This window comes from Pollachius pollachius (genome assembly GCF_949987615.1).
Source record: "Pollachius pollachius genome assembly, chromosome: 2".
NCBI lineage: Eukaryota > Metazoa > Chordata > Actinopteri > Gadiformes > Gadidae > Pollachius > Pollachius pollachius.
This window is the reverse complement of record NC_136935.1, coordinates 47,656,856-47,674,292: the sequence shown is the minus strand read 5'-3', so window position 1 is coordinate 47,674,292 and position 17,437 is coordinate 47,656,856. Positions and strand designations below refer to the sequence as shown.

The following is a 17,437-nucleotide window of genomic DNA, read 5'->3' as shown; positions in this document are numbered from 1 at the left end:
CTACAGGTGTTGGACCTGGGGGATCCAACTGCACCTTTGAGCAGGGATCACCAGTGTAAACCCTTACCCCCCCCCACATCCCAAACAAAACGAGGATACGACCCAAAGGGAGACCTGTTTGATGCTTTGTCCCTTTATTGGATAGATGGGGACAATCAAGCAAAGCCAACATTGGCAACCTCCATGGAACATCTTTTCAAAGGAATAAATATGTAGAGCACTTGCAGGAGGGGCGTTGCCCATGTCTTGTTAAATCGTATCTGCAAGGGTTCAGCAGATACAACAGCAGGTAAACAAAGCGTCTCCCAGGACCTGACTGATGGGAATGAATAGGATGGTAAGACAGGGCTCACAGAGAGAAGGAGAGAAGGAGAGACAGAGATACAGCGTGGGGCGGCTGGAGGAAACGCTGTAATCACATGCTAATTGCCATCACTGCAACGTTCCCCGCAGACAATCATGAATATTGAGACGTTGTTTTATTTGTGTGTTTTTTTCTTTTCACTTGTTCAATTGGACAAAGTGATATGGCTTTGAGGGCTTGTTTTGACAGGTGCGGCGGATAGTTTCCCCGTCGTCACGGCCGGGGACGGTCGCGTCAACACTCCCAGGCTGTTGACTTTACCTGGATGTGTCAGTCAAGCCGTCAGTGTAAAATAAAGATTGAATGGAGAAGGAGACATGCAGAGTGTAATCATCAATGCTCTTTTGCGTGGCGGGGAAATATAAACACATCATATTGTGGAGTGAACAATAAATGTAGGTTAGGACTTGAGTGAGGTGCTGTTTGCAACTGGGCATGGTGTTGAATGCAAAAGTTTTGCATGTAAATTGTAACTAAGGATTTACACAGCTCAGTTCTATCAACAGCCCTGGCTACATACCAATAATGATTTTATGATGAAAGGACTTTGGTTCATATTGTGGAGAAATCCAAGAAATCCGCCAGTAAGGTCGATTTTAAAGGTATCCAACAGAAAAAAACTAATTTGGGCCTCCCTCCAAAGCCACTTCCCTAAAACATGTGGCTAGCAAAAAGGTTGGCCTGGTCTTGTGGAAGACTCTGTCATCTGTAATCAGTGCAGGGGCTGAGTGTATGCAAGTAGCCGGGTAGGGAGGTAGACAGACAGGCAAGCTATCCAATCATTTCATACGGGACAATTTTTTTTCAGAGCATTTCATTTATGGATTTCTGTCCGGATGTAAAGATAATTTCAACAAATATAACAAATTATGCTTCTGGTATATGTTGCATACCCAACCTTTAAGTAACAGAGCTGCTACGTCAAACCACATAATCCTGATTTCCTTCATCAATTCCCAGAATGCCCTGATACAGGAATACACAGAATTCCCTGCTACATCTCTTTGACTCTGGTCGAAATAAACCAAAAATTACGTCCTTTGTTCTTTCCTAAAAACATACCTTTCCTTGACCAGAAGGACTTTCACAAGGACTGAGGAAAAGACAACAGCATTGCTAAGAGAATCACACTGCACTTATGCTAGGCCAGGTCATTATCTAACGGCATATCTTCTGCCGTGTTGACTCAACAATGTTCCCAAGATTGACTACTAAAAGTACATCTTAGATATTTTGCTCCGTACGTTCTTGCCTTGTTTTTTCATGAGGGCTGTATCAACTTCTACAACCAGGTGAAAAAAAGGACTTTATTACCAAGGTTTCAATTCAAATAAACAAAGGTATATAGGCTAGAAGTCGCAAAAGTGAAATCAATGGTTGGCACATTGAGAATGCTTGCTCCATGGTTGCTCTCTGCTGTCGACTTATATTTATCGATCTGCATCCCTATAAGTATGATGACATGAAAACTATTTTCACTCATGTTCTTATTTAGATACTTAAGGGTAATTTCACGCAGTTAGAACCTTCCAAAGCAAAAAAGTATATTAGACTAGAGGCCAGAATCTCCAGCTACACCAGTCCTTTAGGATGCCTAAGCCTTACAATCACTCCTCCTGTCTATACCAAACATTCCCTAGTGGCCGACTCTGGTGTTAACGTTCGGTCACTAGCTTCAACCACATCGTACTTGACCTTATCTATTATGCATACTCCCACCAGGAAACGCTACATTCATGAGCCCTGCGCATCCTCTCGTTCAGGGACCTACTGAAGAACCCACTGCCCATTGGTGACGATTTAGAAAGGCGCTGGCCGGCGCTGTATACATTGTTTATGTTATTAACATAACCATGGTTCCCAGAGTAGGGACCGTGTCTATTACTTTGCTGCGATATACTGCACACCAATAAGCTCAGGGGTAGATTTGAGGAAGTGTAGCTACCGCTCTAGATTGGACCAGACGATCTGTCCAATGACGATAAGGAATAGATTGCAGTGCCTCTGATAGGGAGGTAGTCATTAAATCCACGATGATGCCCTGCTACCTCAACCCTATAGAATCACCTGATAGCTCAAGCACCAGAATCCACTGTTTGAGTTTTAGGAAGATTCTCCTCCCTACTCACACAAAATGACCTGTCCAATGTTAGTTTCTCACTTTACTTATTAAGAATAGACAGGCTTTGCAGAATTCACTTGGCTTTATGGATTTATGAGTCCCACTCCCAACTGGGTTTATCATAAATCACCTCTTGTGAGGGAGATTTATGAAAGGAAGAGAAAAAAAACAACAACCTTATTTGCATACCTCCTGCCACAGGCGACTCCATATTGGTTTTTCTGAGAGACACCAGAGGACTCTAACAATGTAATTAAGTCCTAAACAAGTAGTTCAGCGCCCTGGCGTCACGCTCGGATTCGTTTAGGGCTGGTTTGCTCTGATCTCGGAGCGAATATCTGTTTGAAAGCGAACTGCTTTACTTCTACTGCTTTGACTTTTCGAGCCGGGCACAAATTAATTTGAATGGATGAGATGATACTGTCATTTTAATAAGAGTTTGAACTGCTGAAGTAGCAACAGCAGCCATGCAATAAACCCTTTTGTTTCAAGACAACTTGATACTGCAAAAGCAGAAATGGTGGATGAAGGAGGATGATGATGGATGAAATTTGCTGCTGTTGAAAAAGAAGATCTATCATATCAAAGATGTTTTGGTAGCAGTGTCTTGTCATGTTCCATGGGACTAGGATAACTAATAGGGTCATTACCACTTTTTAATTATTAGAACTTGTGACTATGGGGACAACCACATGTATCTTTTTCACTTCATATATTATATCCTCTTTTAAATCACTGGTAAAGATGAATTATTAACAGCACTGGGTCCATTCTGCAGGGGATCGAGTTGGCTTCCCTTATTCTACTACAAGGGCACAAAGCACATTACAGTGGCCGATTTAAGATTACATTTAAGTAGTCTGCAGTGTAGTCTGTTAAATATTCTGTTTTCTTTAAAACTGGGTTTGTTGTAACTATTTGCCACATTTAACTCATGACATCATGTGTGTCCTCTGCATGATCTTTTAAATACAAAAACAAATCTATGTGGCTCTATATACTGGCTTACTCTTTCACACTGTTTTTCCTTCTGTATTTTCAGGTCTACCGACTACGGATCCACCTATGAGAGGATGAATGACAAAGTAGGGTCCAAGACAGTGCTGAGCTACCTGTACATCTGTCCGACTAACAAGAGAAAGGTACGTTTTTAAAAGGGACTTGAGTACATTAAATGCCCCCTGAATGAGGAGGAGCATCCTGGAAACTGCCAGCACACTTGTTTTTTGTCCCATTGATTTCCGGTTAACGACTGGCACCAATGTCAGGGCTTAATCCAAATCTAAGGTTAAGGACGGCCCAAGATAAGACAATATTGACCAGAGAGGTCTTCCCTTGGCAAAGCAAGAAATGTACTAAGCACCAATAAAATATTTAAGGTGTAGAAAGTGTTCTTGGCCACGGAGTAGCGTGATGAACCCTCCATGCCCAAAGGCCAACATCTCATTGCAGTATGCAATACTTTTCCAAAAAGCTGTTGAAGATTGGAGTTGTAAAATACAAGCTATTGCACTTTAATTCTGCTGTTGTTTCTCTAAAGGAGACAGCTTGACATTTTGAAAGCCACCTTCAGTAGAAACTCCAGGCTGTTAGCTACAGCCTTCAACCCCCTCTCCTCCACGTACCCAGAGGTTCATGTTTTAGCTTTGTAGGGCCTGGAGACATTTGTTCTGTGCACCAGAGCAAGACAAGGCAGAAAGACAACAGGTAGAGATAGTTACAGTTGCCAAGCGTTCAGCGCGAAGGAAAAACTAACTGAAACCAATTTCCTATTAAGAGGGTAGAATGTGTCGTGGAAAACAAATTAAAATGTGGGCAGACAGCCCACGTAGTTTTTCTGTTTTTGTGTTCGCTGTGTGTTGTATGTTTCTTGCTCGGCTACAGAGAGGCTAATTGTTTGTGTCCTACTCTTTTCAAACCGAAATACTTTCAATATAAAATGCTTCTTGTGAATGTATGTAGCTGTGTAAGGCAGAAAGGCTGAAATACTAAAAAGAGACACTTTTATCCAAAGGGACTTTCAAGTTAGGCTCAGGATAATCAAACAATGCAATTATAATTGGAGTAGCTATACAAAAAAGTTCTGTGACCTAGTTTTAGATAACAACTGGACAAGGAAAAGCGGTATCTTTTACTCTGCAAAATACTTAAATATTATAAATTGTGATCTCGACTATAAGACATTTATAGTCGTGATCATATTAAACAGTGCTTTCTTTCTTTCATTCCACAACAACAGTACAGCTCAACAGAAGAAGAGAAGAGGAAGAGGTGTTTCTTCAGACATAGCGTATTATTTAATCAATTAACCAGCAAAGGGAGCAAAGCCTTATTTTAAGGTTCATCTTGTATTTAACGTAAAATAAACCTAAGTCAGATAGGCAGATACTGATCATGGAACTTAAAAAACAAACTGATTGGCTTAGGATATAGCCAATGTGGCACAGTGAATCAGCAGTTTTAGCATAGATGTAGGTTACATGTCCATTTTTTTTTCAAAATATGACTCATAGCAATTAGACTATGAGGCTAACGATATTTGAAAAACAAATGGTCTCTGTTACGTCAAAAGATAATTCTGCGCATAGCTGCAACATCAGTGCCTCCGAGCAGACTTGAGACTTTAGAAAGTTTAGAAGGTACAGGATACAGTGGTCTATTACATTGAACTGAACACTGAAAGCACAGAAAACATTTCTCTGCTTTAGGACTGAGCTGGTCTGTATGTCACAGAGCAGGAGGTAATTCATCATCCGAACCACAGCTTACCTGTGGGAGGGAGGGGCCTTTAGCCTGTGCTTTCTATGCTCCAGTGGCCCTCCTCCACTATATAAAAGAGAGAGAGAGAGAGAGAGAGAGAGAGAGAGAGAGAGAGAGAGAGAGAGAGAGAGAGAGAGAGAGAGAGAGAGAGAGAGAGGGAGGGGGAGAGGGAGAGAGAGAGAGAGAGAGAGAGAGAGAGAGAGAGAGAGAGAGAGAGAGAATTGGTTGCCAGGGGTTGGCCCCCTTTTCCAAACCCTAAAGCAACCATATTTTTTTTCTATACTAGCTAAATATTTAATTTGATAAATGCATCTAATTTGATCTACATTGCATGTTTTACATACAACTTCACCAGTTTACTACTCTATCTTCATTTAATATTTTTGTTATTCTTGTTAGCAACACCAATATGTTTAACAATGTAATTTGAACAAACAACAACAGATTTGATCAATGGTCAACATATGTATGACAACATACATACATAGGTCTCATGAGTTAGGCATATTTTTTGGTGATTCAGAAACATATGGTGATAGTGGCAGAGATCCCAGTTCCCTTACTGTGATCAGACCTGCTTCAGTGAGGTCCTCCGACCGATCCGTCTGTACACCTCTCCGGACCGGGCTGAGGGCCCCAGGTGGCCCCTGGGCATCTCATCTGAAGGATGGGACACGTGGGTCCCAATATCAGCGGCGCTGACCCTAAACGCCTCGCTCTGGAGAGCAGGTCAAATGAATCCGTCTTGGTTGAGCTACAGCGGGTTCGGGAAAGGCATTACCTCATGCCGTTTCCGGATTGGTATTACTATCTTCTATAGTTAGATTAAAAAATACAATCAGATGGCCATCCTTGTCTAGAGGGGAGTGAGAACCTAGCCCTTTCATTATCTTATAAATGTATTGTTTTAGTATTTGCCGTATCTAAAGAAAGTATAAATATCGATAAATATCTAAATGTTTCCCAAGAAAGGGCTATTCATAAATATAATGTTTGCATACTTACATACATTAATTTGTGGATATGTAATTGAGAAACGGCAGTGTTAATTACAGTAATACATGTGAGAGAAGCACATACACGTTTCTTCTATCGCCCTGTTTATTTACAGTGTTAAAGATGACTTATCGCTCTCTTCTCACAATAACACCTACAGTTCTTAAGGAACAGGTTGGGGTCAGAATTAAGCTCTCTTCTCTCTCCGACATTTTATGCATGGATGGATGGAAGGATGTGTTATTCGAATCAACAGTGGGTTGTATCTTCATTCACACATTTAAATCTGACATGCTTGCAAACAACAGAGTTCCCTCGCAATAAGGCTCCATAATAAACAGTGTGCAGCCTACATGAATGATTAAAAATAATTTTAACACGCCCATAAATCAAATCCATAAACATTATTTATTTATCTTTTTGCAAGCTATTCTACTCGCCTGATTTATTGGGGGTTGTCTGAGACTAACAATGTAAAAATGCCTATAAAAAGAATATGTAGTAAATAAATAGTGAGTCGTGGTATGGCTACATCCAACAGAGCAGTTGCACTGCATGGGGATGCAGCATTGCTGCTGTGGTCCACCTTGAGTCAAAGATTCCTGCTGGATTGATTTGGTTAGACGTAATTTATTTGCTGTAGTCTTGTTACCCTCCAAGAGCCTCGGATAGGGTTCACAGATAGCTTCCACCCCACCGCACCCCATAATATGTGGTCGGTTGGGTTGGATGTGAGCTCAATATCACACTGATGAGAAAGAGCAGAAAATACGAAAAAAAACTTTATTGGATGCATTGGTTATGCATTGGTTATGTTATTGTTTGCCAACTCGCCCTCTCCTTCCTCTTCTCTTCCCCACTTCTGGCTCATCATTGGCTGAGGACTGCAAAAATAATTGAACACCTAAAGTCAACAGAGAGAGGAATATTATCAGTTTTCTCCAAGGGACTGGGGGGTTTGACTGGGTTATATCCTGCGTGCCACATCCTATTCCTTTACACTAAAGATATATGTTTATGGGAAGTGTAGTATGATCACTATTGTTAAATGTGAATAGTCCTTATTACTAATAAATATTCAGTGTTCAGTGCTGCCTGCAGAGAAACTTAATTAACACTTATAATATAATATAATAAATGGCATGGAAACATATAGCAGTCAAGTTTTTACATGAGTTGTCTGCCTTTATGCCATAATTAATGAATAACTTTAGACGGCCAAAGAAATGAATGGACGCATATTCATTGTTATGAATTCACCTCTAATGTATCTTGGATATTTTAAAATACAGTTGGAGCTATTTTTTATGTTTAAGAGTTGGAATATGTTTGACAAAATAATAAAATAGGAATTAATCAAGTCTCTTAAGTCGTGTGCGTGAATAACACTCCAGTGAGGTTCTATGTAATGAATGGCAGGGTTTGGAAGGTGTAAGAAATCCTGTTTGCCTGTTTAGTGGCCCCTAATGGAAAACAATTCATCTAAATCACGGCTTGGGAGGTGAGGGGAAAATTGTAGAAAGAGGGGAGGTATTTCTGTCAGTGACAAATGTGCCACTGTTTTCTCAATTCAGATCAGGCTGAAAGGAGAAAACAGCTATTTGGGAGCTGTGTGGGTATAGTGATAACACCTACTCCCACACACAGTAGTTTTTTTAAAAAAGTTAGTTCTCCCACGTGAACATAATCCCCTCAATCCTGCTTCCTTGATTCTTCTCCTCGATGTTTCCCATCAGATCAGGATCCTCTTCTGAAGTAGGCCATTTGTACCAAAAATCCACTGTGATGAACGAGCTCCATAACCTTACCCATAACCCTTCAGGGTAAACAAGCTTATGACCATGATGCACCTGGTGGTGTTCCATCAGCAGAACCTCCCCTCGCAGTGATCCGCGTTGAAGGAGCCCTTGTCTAATCGAGTCATTTACGCTAAGCAAACCTCCACGTCGTAAAGAAGCTTTTTTGTTTTTTGTGCAAACATTGTTCTTTAAGCTGTACGTCTTTGTGATGTGAAACCATTCTTACTCCCCTTAAGAACAGTGACAGTAATGTGATGGCATAGCCATACTCCCTGTTAAGTGAATTCAGAAGGACACAATGATGCAATTTCCACACTGATTACATTTTCCGACTTCTCTATCTCTGCCGCTTGCTATAATGCGACAGAATACTGGGAGTTGCTATGGGAATAAATATAAATTGGTTTAATCTTTTAAAGCTGTTTAATCGTGTCAAATGATAGGGTCTTTCAGCGCGGGTGTGCCCAGGTCTTTCATGGAGAGAAATAACCATCAGAAAAACCCCACATCAGTCATTGGGCATGCGTGTAGATATGATCTGACGTCTTGGCGTTGCATTACATCAGAACGGCCATTACTATAAATAGACAGGAACCAAAAACGACCCTATTATCAGGACGGCCTTCTGGAGGGGCGTGATGAAGTCTCCTAAGTGCTCGTACTTGGAGCACACACAGGGAAACAACCGACACCCAAAATGCTACTACATGGCAACAGAAGCAAGCGGCAGGCTGAATGGGAGTGGGAGACGGGGGGGGGGAGAAAGGGTCTTGGCACGACGACGAGCTCCCCTCGTGCCAGGAGAACCGTCTTTTCTGCTGATGCAGCAGCCCCGGTCTCGCTAACGGCTCTCTTGTCTCCGCTCTCATCTGGCGTGGATTGGTTCACACTCTTTTACTTCTTCATCCCTTCAACTTCTTTATTCATCTTCTCTTTCTCTTTTCTGACTCGTCTAAATAATGCTTATTCTTCATTTGTCCTACCTGTGTATGCCCTGGTGTATACTTTGATTGATACGTATGGGTGCGCTTTTATAACCGAAGAACGCGCACGCAAATGCACACACACATTTATTTACATGCACAGACACAATATGGTGCTCATATCTACAGCTCTCGCTCTTTTGTTTCATATACTTTTTTTGAAATTGAAAGCACTTCATTGGCATTCAATTGGAAAAAAATACAAAATCAACAATATTGACCCGTTTTCGCGTTTTTGCCTTTTTGTGTCTTAGCATGCAGGATGCACAATATTGCACAGATCTCTCACTCTCGCTCTCTCTCTCTCTCTCTCTCTCTCTCTCTCTCTCTCTCTCTCTCTCTCTCTCTCTCTGTCTCTCTCTCTCTTTCTCTCTGTCTCTATGTGGCTCTCTCCCTCTCAGATCATGGTGCTGACCGACCCGGAGTTTGAGAGCAGTGTTCTGGTGAGCTCTGATGAGGGGGCCAGTTTCCAGAAGTACCGCCTCAGCTTCTATATCCTCAGCCTCCTCTTCCATCCCACCCAGGAGGACTGGGCCTTAGCCTACAGCCACGACCAGAAGGTAACATCTTCTTCTGTTAGCTCTCCAACTGCTTTCCATCGCCTCGGTTTGTTTGTTGCTGGGTTTTCTTCCTCCATAAAAGGGTATTCTGTTTGATTGCATTGCTGCAACAGGATGGATGTGGACTAAACTCTGAAATGACTTCCTCCCCTGGAAGAGATTGGTTTAGGATTTGCTGGGTAGTTTGAGAGACAATAATGGTGATTGCTATATGTGTTTTTTTCACTTCTCCCTAATATTTACCCCTCAGTAGTTCACAGTAAAACAGGGAAACACTGCAGGCTGTCACTGACCTTCAATTCCAACCGCACAAGGAGGGGTACAACATGTAAAATACATAATTCATGAGCATAATGAACAGTGTTCCCAGTTGTATCAAACTGATTCAGGGACATGCCTCAGAAATAGTCAGCCCAATATTCACCAGGGATGGTTTTGGGGATGTTTGGTCCCCCTATTATAATTGGGGATCCAAACTTCCCCCCGAAAAAAAATCCAAATACATTCTCTTGACCTTTGTACATATTTCCCTATACAGCCCAAAGCACAATTTCACCTTACCAAGTGGACTTGTGTCCTATTCGAAGCAAGTTTAAAATACTAGCACCAGCTGCATACTTTTACTTTGCTTCTTTGAACCATTTTTAACCTTTTTATTGTTGTTGTGTCGCATTACAAATATGGAGCAGAATCTGCGCTCTGTGTTTTCTGGCTTAAGATAATGATATAATAATCACTTTATGCATTACAAAATTATTTACTCAACAGTTTATGAACAAATGAGGCCAGAGAAAGCTTTTCTACATTTAGTGCCGCCCATTACACATGCATTGCCATTGGAAGCTGACAATACCAGGAAATTGAGGCTAACATGGGATTGGCCTTAGAAGTTTTATTAGTAGTAATACCTAATATGATCACAAATGTATGAAATGCTTTGATTGTGTCAATTCATAAGTGATTAGTAACTCATGAGGGCTATCTGGAGGCCTGTATTGTCAATCATTAAGGCAGGTTCTCATTGCTTCCGACCACTGCCACGTGCAATTAATCATCTCTAAAGACTGTATTAGTAAGGTTCATTCTTTGCTAATGTTGTTTCACAGTTTACAAAGCTGAGATTACAGTTATTAAGGGAGCATGACTAACAAAGTGATTAGCCACAGTGGAAGTGTTCAGCAGAGTGATTATTTAGCACCCAACAAGAAGAATGGGGTATCAACACTGTTGAGATCATCTGCATCAGGAGGATTTCCTGGAATGAATGTGGTCCTTCCAGCCCTCCTGCGACTCGTTCCCAGGGGATCCTTATAGTAAATAGTAGAAGTAATGGTAAACAATGATCGCACAAAGCTAACACCCCCCCTGCCTGTTTTGTTAATGTGTTAGCTTCAAGAAGCTCCAATGAGAGTTTCAAAAACAACTATTACTTCTATTTGATCACTTCTGTGCCGTGGGTATAGTGCTGCATTGCCCCATTGTTTTTAATTATTGTTTATTTTCTATTACCTGCTTTTATTATAATCCAGGGACATTTAATTAGGTGAAGTGAGAGTCTTGGGATGTTTAGTGCAAGTAAAGAGAATTACTTTATTTAACTACGATGAAGAGAATTTAACCACACTAAAGTGTTGATTTGTGAGAAACAGGACGATGGCCAAGTCTGTTAACTTCAAGGAGGAAGGAGCTACACGGCTCACTTAAGAAGGCTATCCCTCCTTTTTTTCATCCACCGTAAACTTCCTGCCCTCTCTGTTGACTGGGTTATTAAAGTTTTTAGTTTAAAATCTTTTTTGTCAAAAAGCCCAGAACAATTTGGCCTGCAGTTGTTTTTGCTTCCTTTCATTTATTTATGAGAGACCTGTGTTCCTTTTTTGGGGATTTCAAGTAAAGAGGAAACTTTTTAGTACTCGCCACAAAAAAAACATTTAGTGTATTTATATTCATGATTCATGAGGGTATATCTGTGAATTTGAAATGTTCCATAAGTTAAGTGAGCGAAAAAACCCTGTTGATCTGTTAGAAATAGAAAGCATGGTTGCCTTTATTTGCATTACATTACATGGAAAATTAACGGTAAAACCCTGTTTCTTAGTCCATGCAAGTGCCATAGCAATCCTTTCTCATGCTTGATGAGTTTCCCGTTGATGACCAGTTGGTGTCTTGTCAATCAACTTCATGATCCTCCTAGTCATCGTCGTGCTCTAATATTATTACAATTCTCCCATGATAATTATTATTACAATAGTTATAATTTACAAATGTCACGTCATTGTGAGTAATATTAGTAGCACTTTAAATCCTCACCCTCCGCTGTCCTTCATGAGCTGTGTCATTCGATTTCAGTTTTAATGCACCTGATTCTTTGTAGAAGTTGACACTCTCCATAATGTTAGACATATTTTAGGATCCGTTGGGTTCTGCTGAGCCAGGGATGAACCCTGGGGTTACTTGCATAAGCCACACATCTTAGCACAGAGCTCGCTGTTCTGGCGTTCCTCCGACACAACACAGAGATGCAGAAGTTGAACACAGACGCAGCAAAACTTTCTCACACGCTTCCTTTGTACTCTAAATACCGATGCTATAGTGAGCAATGCGGAGACAATATACCAGGAATAGTTTGAAAAGAGGAACAGCATGGGGTGACTATACACTGCAAGGTGTTCATTCTGGGAGATATGCGCGAGGTTTGTGCACACATCATAATCTCCCTGACAAAGGGATTTGCGTTAAAGACCAGCCTATATTCTCACCGCACGGCTGTTGCCCCACTCCTAAAAGGCTTAAATTGCAAGACAAACATTTGCCATGTTGAGTTGCAGTCGGAAGATGAGGGGATGCGGTGGAAGTTTGAAACTGCTTGAACCGGGAGAGGGTTTCAGTGGACTGAAATATATATGACCTCTGCAAATAAATGTGTGTGTCCCATGGGCCTAGATTGAGGCTCTTAATTGCTTTAGAGCCGCAGCATGTGAGGGTGAGTGGGTGGTCCCACTTTTTCGATTTGTTAGCGCCGTAGTCTTGGTAATTCAAGAGAAAACCACCTCCGGTTGACGTCAGGATGGGAGAGGGGGGGAAGGTTAACACGGGACGACCGCATTAGCGTTAATAGCACCGAGAGTTATGGACACGCATGTTTACATAACACTTGGATGGAAAGAGGCGGTGTTACACAACACTCTGGAGGGCGCAGGGTAACGGTAAAACACAGAACATAGAAGGGGAGGGGTATCAAAGAGACAACCTCCAGATCCAGTCAGGGGGTGAAGCGGGGAAGAGAGGAGCGGTAGAAAGAAGAACAGAGGGGCCCTCTCGTTTGATCGGAATAGCAGATATGTATTGTCACTACGTTGTCAAAACAGCAGATGGAGATGCGCTGCCAAGATGAAGGGGGGCCGCGTCTCGGCGGCTGCATAACGAACCACAAGAGTTTCCCTCAAGTGTAGGGCACTTTGCTGTGAGTTGCGTTACAGTTAAAAATAACATGTTTGTATCGGTTCAGGTTACCTGGCGTGCCACACATTAATTGTGTGTGTGTGTGTGTGTGTGTGTGTGTGTGTGTATGTGTGTGTGTGTGTGTGTTTGTGTGTGTGTGCCTAGGTGGTGGGCTCCCTGGGTAATTGACCAAATCCCTGGAGGATCTTTACAAATGGCTGCCGTCGGCAACCTCGATACAGTTTCGCCATGCCCTGCAAACAACATGACCCCAATAGACAGAGCTCGGGACAGGGGTCCATTAGCATTGGGAGCGCCTTATACTCATTGCATGAAAACACAAGGTGCACATTTTGCTGAGGGTTTGTGGGTGGGTGGACGGTCGGTGGGCCACGGAAGACTTGGTTCCGTGTCCTTGGCAAACAGCCGGCGTCCTCTGAAGGCGTATCGCAGCAGATACCCCTTAGCTTGATGCTAACGTCTAATGTGCATGGCACGGGCTGTGTGTGGCCTGTCACTTTTCTTTAGTTCCTTCAAAGCACAAGAACCCCATAACTGTCAGGTGTGGTGGCAGAGGGAGGAGAACGGAGGACGGGTAGGGCAGGATGGGCTTCCTCCAGAGCCTGTGTTTGTGTTGACGTGCCGCGGCTCTCAGAAGAACGGGCGGTAAAGTGAGACGAAGAGGCAGAGACAGGGATTAAGTGGCTCAGGCAAAGAAGCTGAACCGAAGAAACGAGGGCAAATTTAGACGGATGGATCGTGCCTTCCTATTAAGTTGCACGTCGCTCTCTCGTTTGAGAAGCCCCCCCCCCCCCCCCCTTCCCTCTTTAAACACCACAGCTGTGTCGAGGTGCAAGCCTTTATGTCGGTGGATCCGTTTGTCTGTCTTTTGTTGTGTTGTTGTTATAAACAGAGCTGCGAAGCTTCCTCATTGTTTATTAATTTTACATTCCAGATAAAACAACGTCTTGGATGAAACGTTTTGCTTTACTATTTCTCGGCTGACATGCTTTCATCATAGTGTCAATGCTAGGAAAAAAGGCGGCACATTCTGAGAGTCCATCACTGTCGATGGGTTTTTCTCGGTGTATTCCTCTCACGAGTTTCTTTCTTTTTTTTAATTCAAGGTTTTTTCCGCCAGGCAGAGTACAATTACGACGTTTACTGAAGCCAGCAGGATAAGTCAGATCTGGCTTTGTCGTTCCTTGATGGAGTCCCTGGGTGGCAAGAAATGAGATGGAGATAATAAGTGGAATCAGTTGAAAAGCTTCTGGGTTCTTGCTGGGTTTACATGATTATAAGTTTGATAAGTTATAATTTACCCTCATTTAGTTCACTTAGGCTTACTCTAAAACGATAAGGTTCTGTAGACAAATAATACAGGAAAGAATTAATACAATAACATAGAAGATATACAACAGAGTCCATTTAAATCGTTTTGTGCACTCGTTGACGTTAGCCTTAACACTCGAAGCATAAAGCAACCATAATGTTTTCAAACCCACTTTAACACACCATGGGTCATTATTCAGCTCTACGTAATTATTTCAAGTGTTTTCTTTCAACAGGAAAATAAAGCGCAGTATGAACAAAAACAACAAGTGCAACTAATCGTATTATGATATTTGTCGGACTATACATTTCAGAATGTGAACACACTTGAGTATGAGTCAACGGGTACAATTACACAACCCCAGGCTGGATTTTAGGTTGATTACGCAACATCAATTACGCAACAGGTTCAGCAAACCCTCGTATGAGCGAATAACGCTGGTGTTTTAACGACTGGGAGGGCCTGGCGCAGATCAGTGAGAATGAGCATACTTTTACAACTATGAACATATAGCAACCTAGCCTGGCTATTGCCAGACCAAGCTAAATCGTAGATTGTACGTTGGTCTGGGGAAGCTGCTGTCATTTTCTTCAGCACAAGAGGCGTGATCAACGGGCCTAGTTCAAATGACTCTGTACGCGATTGGCTGCTTGCCATCGCTTCCCTGTCGTCATTGTGTTAAACCAGCCAATGGCGTGCCAGGGGGAAAAGCCAGCTTGGTGATTGGCTCCAGCAAAAATGTATCGAAGCTAGAAAGAAATGTAATGCTCTTCTCCAGACCCTTCTGCAGGGTGAACATCAAATCGCCGGAAGAATGGGCGGGGCTACCCAGTCTAATAACAACCCTGACCGTGGTACAGATTGTCCACTTTACAATCCCGTAAAGATGTTCCGTTTCTAACCTACAATATGTAACAACGGTTCATTAACAAACATCACACGTTCCACATATAGTATGTGAAACGTCCATTATTGACTGTTTCTGTGTTTTCCAAATTAAACCGATGTTTTCACCCTTTCATTTTAGCATTGTGGTTTTCTTCAACGATTCCTCTCAATGTGGGAAACCAGTTTGGTTTGATAACACCCCGAAAGATGCACGTTTTGGCAATTAACTAATTGGACTGTGAAATTACAGAGGAGTCCTTCATTAAAAAATGCCATTGCATAAATCAGGCGATTGGGAGGATCAAAGATTTATGGTTCAAAAGTGCTGCGTTACCAAGAATGAGAGCTAGGAATAAAAAAGGAGAAAAGTCAGTGCCGTTTTTATTTTTGTCGTGGCCACCAGTCTCCTCCCTCCCTCCCTCCCACTTCTCCTCCCTCCCTCCTCCCCCTCCCTCCACCCTTCCCTTACTGACTCGTTCCCTCCCTCCCTCCCCTCCCTCCTCCCTCACCTCCCTCCCTCCTTCACTCCCTCCACCCCCCTCCCTCACATGATTCATTCCCTCCTCTCTCCCTCCCTCCCTCCCTCCCTCCACCCCTTCCCTTACAGACTCGTTCCCTCCCTCCCTCCCTCGTTCCCTCCCTCCCTCCCTCCCTCCCCTCGCTCCCTCCCTCCCTCCTTCGCTTCCTCCACCCCTCCTCACTGACTCGTTCCCTCCCTCCCTCCCTCCCTCCCTCACTCACACCCCTCACTCCCCCCTTTCACCATTCCCCTAATGATCCTAACAGGCCTCGCAGCCCATAAGTCTGAACAGTAGGGGAAACTAAGTGTCTCATAATCATGCAGTCTCCACCTAGTCACTCATTGTGCACCCGCCCGGCCTCCACCTCCAGCCCCCCCTTTGCAAGTCCATCAGGACATGCGGTCGTGCACTTGTTTAAATCCAATCTCCTCTCAGTACGTTCTTCATCACCAACCATGGCCTGCAACACTCTCTCTCTCTCTCTCTCTCTTGCTCTCTCTCTCTCTCTCTCTCTCTCTACTCTCTCTCTCTCTCTCTCTCTCTCTCTCTCTCTCTCTCTCTCTTTCTCTCTCTGTCTCTCTCTCTCTCTCTCTCTCTCTCTCTTCTCTCTCTCTCTCATCTCTCTCTCTCTCTCTCTCTCTCTCTCTCGCGCACTCTCCCTCGCTCTCTCTCTTGCTCTAATTCACTCAGACAGACCGACAGACACAGTCACATACACACATATGCACACGCGCACAGCTCTCTACCACTGCCCCTAATGATGTAGCCCTCACCACATCGTTGTCCTACACATAACGAGGGTGAGCCCAGTTACCCCTCTGCGCCACTAATGTTGACGCCGGAGCGGAGATGAGGGCGGACATTTCCGGCGGGGCTGCAGTCTTCTCTTAAGTTTTCCTTTATTTTGATGCCTTGTTGCGGTGATTCAGTGTCTCTGCGGAGTGGTCCGATGGTACTGCCGTCGTCTGGGGAAAACAAAAGGCGGGTGTTGTGGGGGGTGGGGTCGGGGTTGGCAGTGGATTGATATGAATAAAAGACGTACATACATCAGTGGCAAAACACGAGTTAACAGCCGGCGCTGTGGGTTCAGAGAAGTTGTATATCCCGCTCATAAACACAGAGTTCTCTACGCATGAGTGGAAGAGGCAATTTGACCAAGGTGATTTGTTGGCCCATATGTTCCGTGAGGTCTCTGTAAACATTTACATTCACCGCAATAATCGGTCAGACGCCGCGCCCACCGCAACCAGTCTGTTTCCATTCAGAAGCACCCAAGGTGACCTCGAGCCGGAACGACTACATGACCACATGCCGCCGCGAGAGCGCCCCACTGGGAGCCCTGCTAGTAGTAGTAGCAGAGCCTTTTCCTTTGGCTCAACGGCAGTCCGAAACATTTTTTGTCTCTCTCTATTTTTTCGTGTTTCCTGACATCTACCGTCATGTATTTCCCCAAGAGTTCGGGACACACGCGTGTCCCAAGTTTGAGCCTCGGACTGAAAGTAGACCAAGCGAAACTAGATCAAGTGGTAACGTTCCAAGGGCAAGGCGAGCGTCTGGAGGATAATTTTCCACCTTATGGTTTTTGGAGAGATCACAGCTGAACAGGTGCGGACACATCTGGATAAGCTAGCTGAGTCTGTCAGGGTCTGATCATGGGTGGTGGGTGTCGGGGG

The 17,437-nt window shown here is 43.4% G+C and overlaps 1 protein-coding gene across 1 annotated transcript in view; it reads left to right on the top strand.

Moving 5' to 3' along the window:
• The window catches only part of sorcs3a (sortilin related VPS10 domain containing receptor 3a), a gene marked incomplete at both ends in the record, with an annotated part of 138,223 nt that overhangs the window by 73,234 nt on the left and 47,552 nt on the right, over positions 1–17,437 (top strand). The window contains 2 exons of the mRNA XM_079730942.1: positions 3,529–3,628; positions 9,426–9,584. Of these exons, the coding sequence (XP_079587068.1) occupies positions 3,529–3,628; positions 9,426–9,584 (259 nt within the window). The remainder of the gene's footprint in view (positions 1–3,528; positions 3,629–9,425; positions 9,585–17,437) is intronic.